This window comes from Arachis ipaensis, chromosome B09, assembly GCF_000816755.2.
Source record: "Arachis ipaensis cultivar K30076 chromosome B09, Araip1.1, whole genome shotgun sequence".
NCBI classification, from domain to species: Eukaryota; Viridiplantae; Streptophyta; class Magnoliopsida; order Fabales; family Fabaceae; genus Arachis; species Arachis ipaensis.
In genome coordinates, this window is record NC_029793.2 from 108,821,419 (window position 1) to 108,822,744 (window position 1,326).

A 1,326-nucleotide genomic window follows, 5' to 3' on the forward strand; every position below is an offset into this window, starting at 1 on the left:
TAGACTTTTTGTTTATAACTTCTCTTAAAAATTTAAATTGATATAAAAAATCATATTTTTAATACATTAATTTGATGAATTTAACTGAATATGAAAATATTATTATTATGACGATGATCAGAGCTCAAGTAGTTGGATGGCCACCAGTGAGGTCATACAGAAAGAACATGATGGCACAAAAGGTGAGCACTGAGGAAAATAACAATGGCAGCGCCACCACTGAGAAGACAACAAGCAGCGCCGCCGCTGCAGCCACCACCGCAGCTTCTACTGGTGGTTCATTTGTGAAGGTCTCCATGGATGGAGCTCCTTACCTTCGCAAGGTCGACCTGACAATGTACAAAAGCTACCAAGACTTATCTGATGCCTTGGCCAAAATGTTCAGCTCCTTCACCATGGGTTAGTACCATATCCATATTCATATTTCTTAGTTTAGATCTCCAAATTCGATTTACCATTTTTACACTTTATCAGTTCTCTATTATCGTTTAAATTTATTTAAATTTTATGAGTTTAATTCAATTACTTAGACCTCCAAAAGCTCTATTATTAGTTCAACTTTGATGAGACTGAACGTGTATATAATAATATGAAAGAAAATAGCACATAAAATTACAAAGTTACTATTATGCTGAAAATTAAATTCATATAATAATAGTTTTTAAATTTGTTTCTTTGATGCATGGGAATCTGTGTTGATGGTGCTATTAATTAGTAATATGTTTAATTTAATTTATATACATATTTGTTAGAATTGTTACATTCTGGGGTTACAGACTTACAGCTAGGCATATGTATAATTGTGTATGATTGTGGCCTGGGTTTTATTTGGGTGTGAATGATTAAGTAGTACTATTATTGATAATAATAATATTATTAAATTAGGGTGTTATTATTGTAATTGATGAAGGTAACTATGGGTCCCAAGGAATGATTGATTTCATGAATGAGAGCAAGTTGATGGATCTTCTGAACAGCTCTGAGTATGTGCCAACCTATGAAGATAAGGATGGTGACTGGATGCTCGTGGGTGATGTCCCATGGGAGTAAGTTTCTATTACCTTCATCTCACCACCACCGCCGTCGTTGCCGCCACCACCACCACTACTCTCTCCTCTCTACAATTTGATTACAGTTTTCATAACACTCGTTCATTCAAATACACAGTTAGGAAATTATCACCAAATTATTTATTTTGAAAATCTAAAATATAACTATTTTTGTTTACTTTCAATATAATTTCTTTTTTATATATTGACCTTTATTTAATTAGCTAGGTGCTATTTCCTTTATTTATATATATATACAAACATTTAAGTATTGTAC

At 32.7% G+C, this 1,326-nt stretch overlaps 1 protein-coding gene across 1 annotated transcript in view; it reads left to right on the top strand.

Annotated features, from left to right (window-relative positions):
- The window catches only part of LOC107618488 (auxin-responsive protein IAA14), a 3,342-nt gene that overhangs the window by 1,228 nt on the left and 788 nt on the right, over positions 1-1,326 (top strand). Inside the window, exons 2-3 of the mRNA XM_016320583.2 lie at positions 122-399; positions 911-1,046. Coding sequence (XP_016176069.1) covers positions 122-399; positions 911-1,046 — 414 coding nt within the window. The remainder of the gene's footprint in view (positions 1-121; positions 400-910; positions 1,047-1,326) is intronic.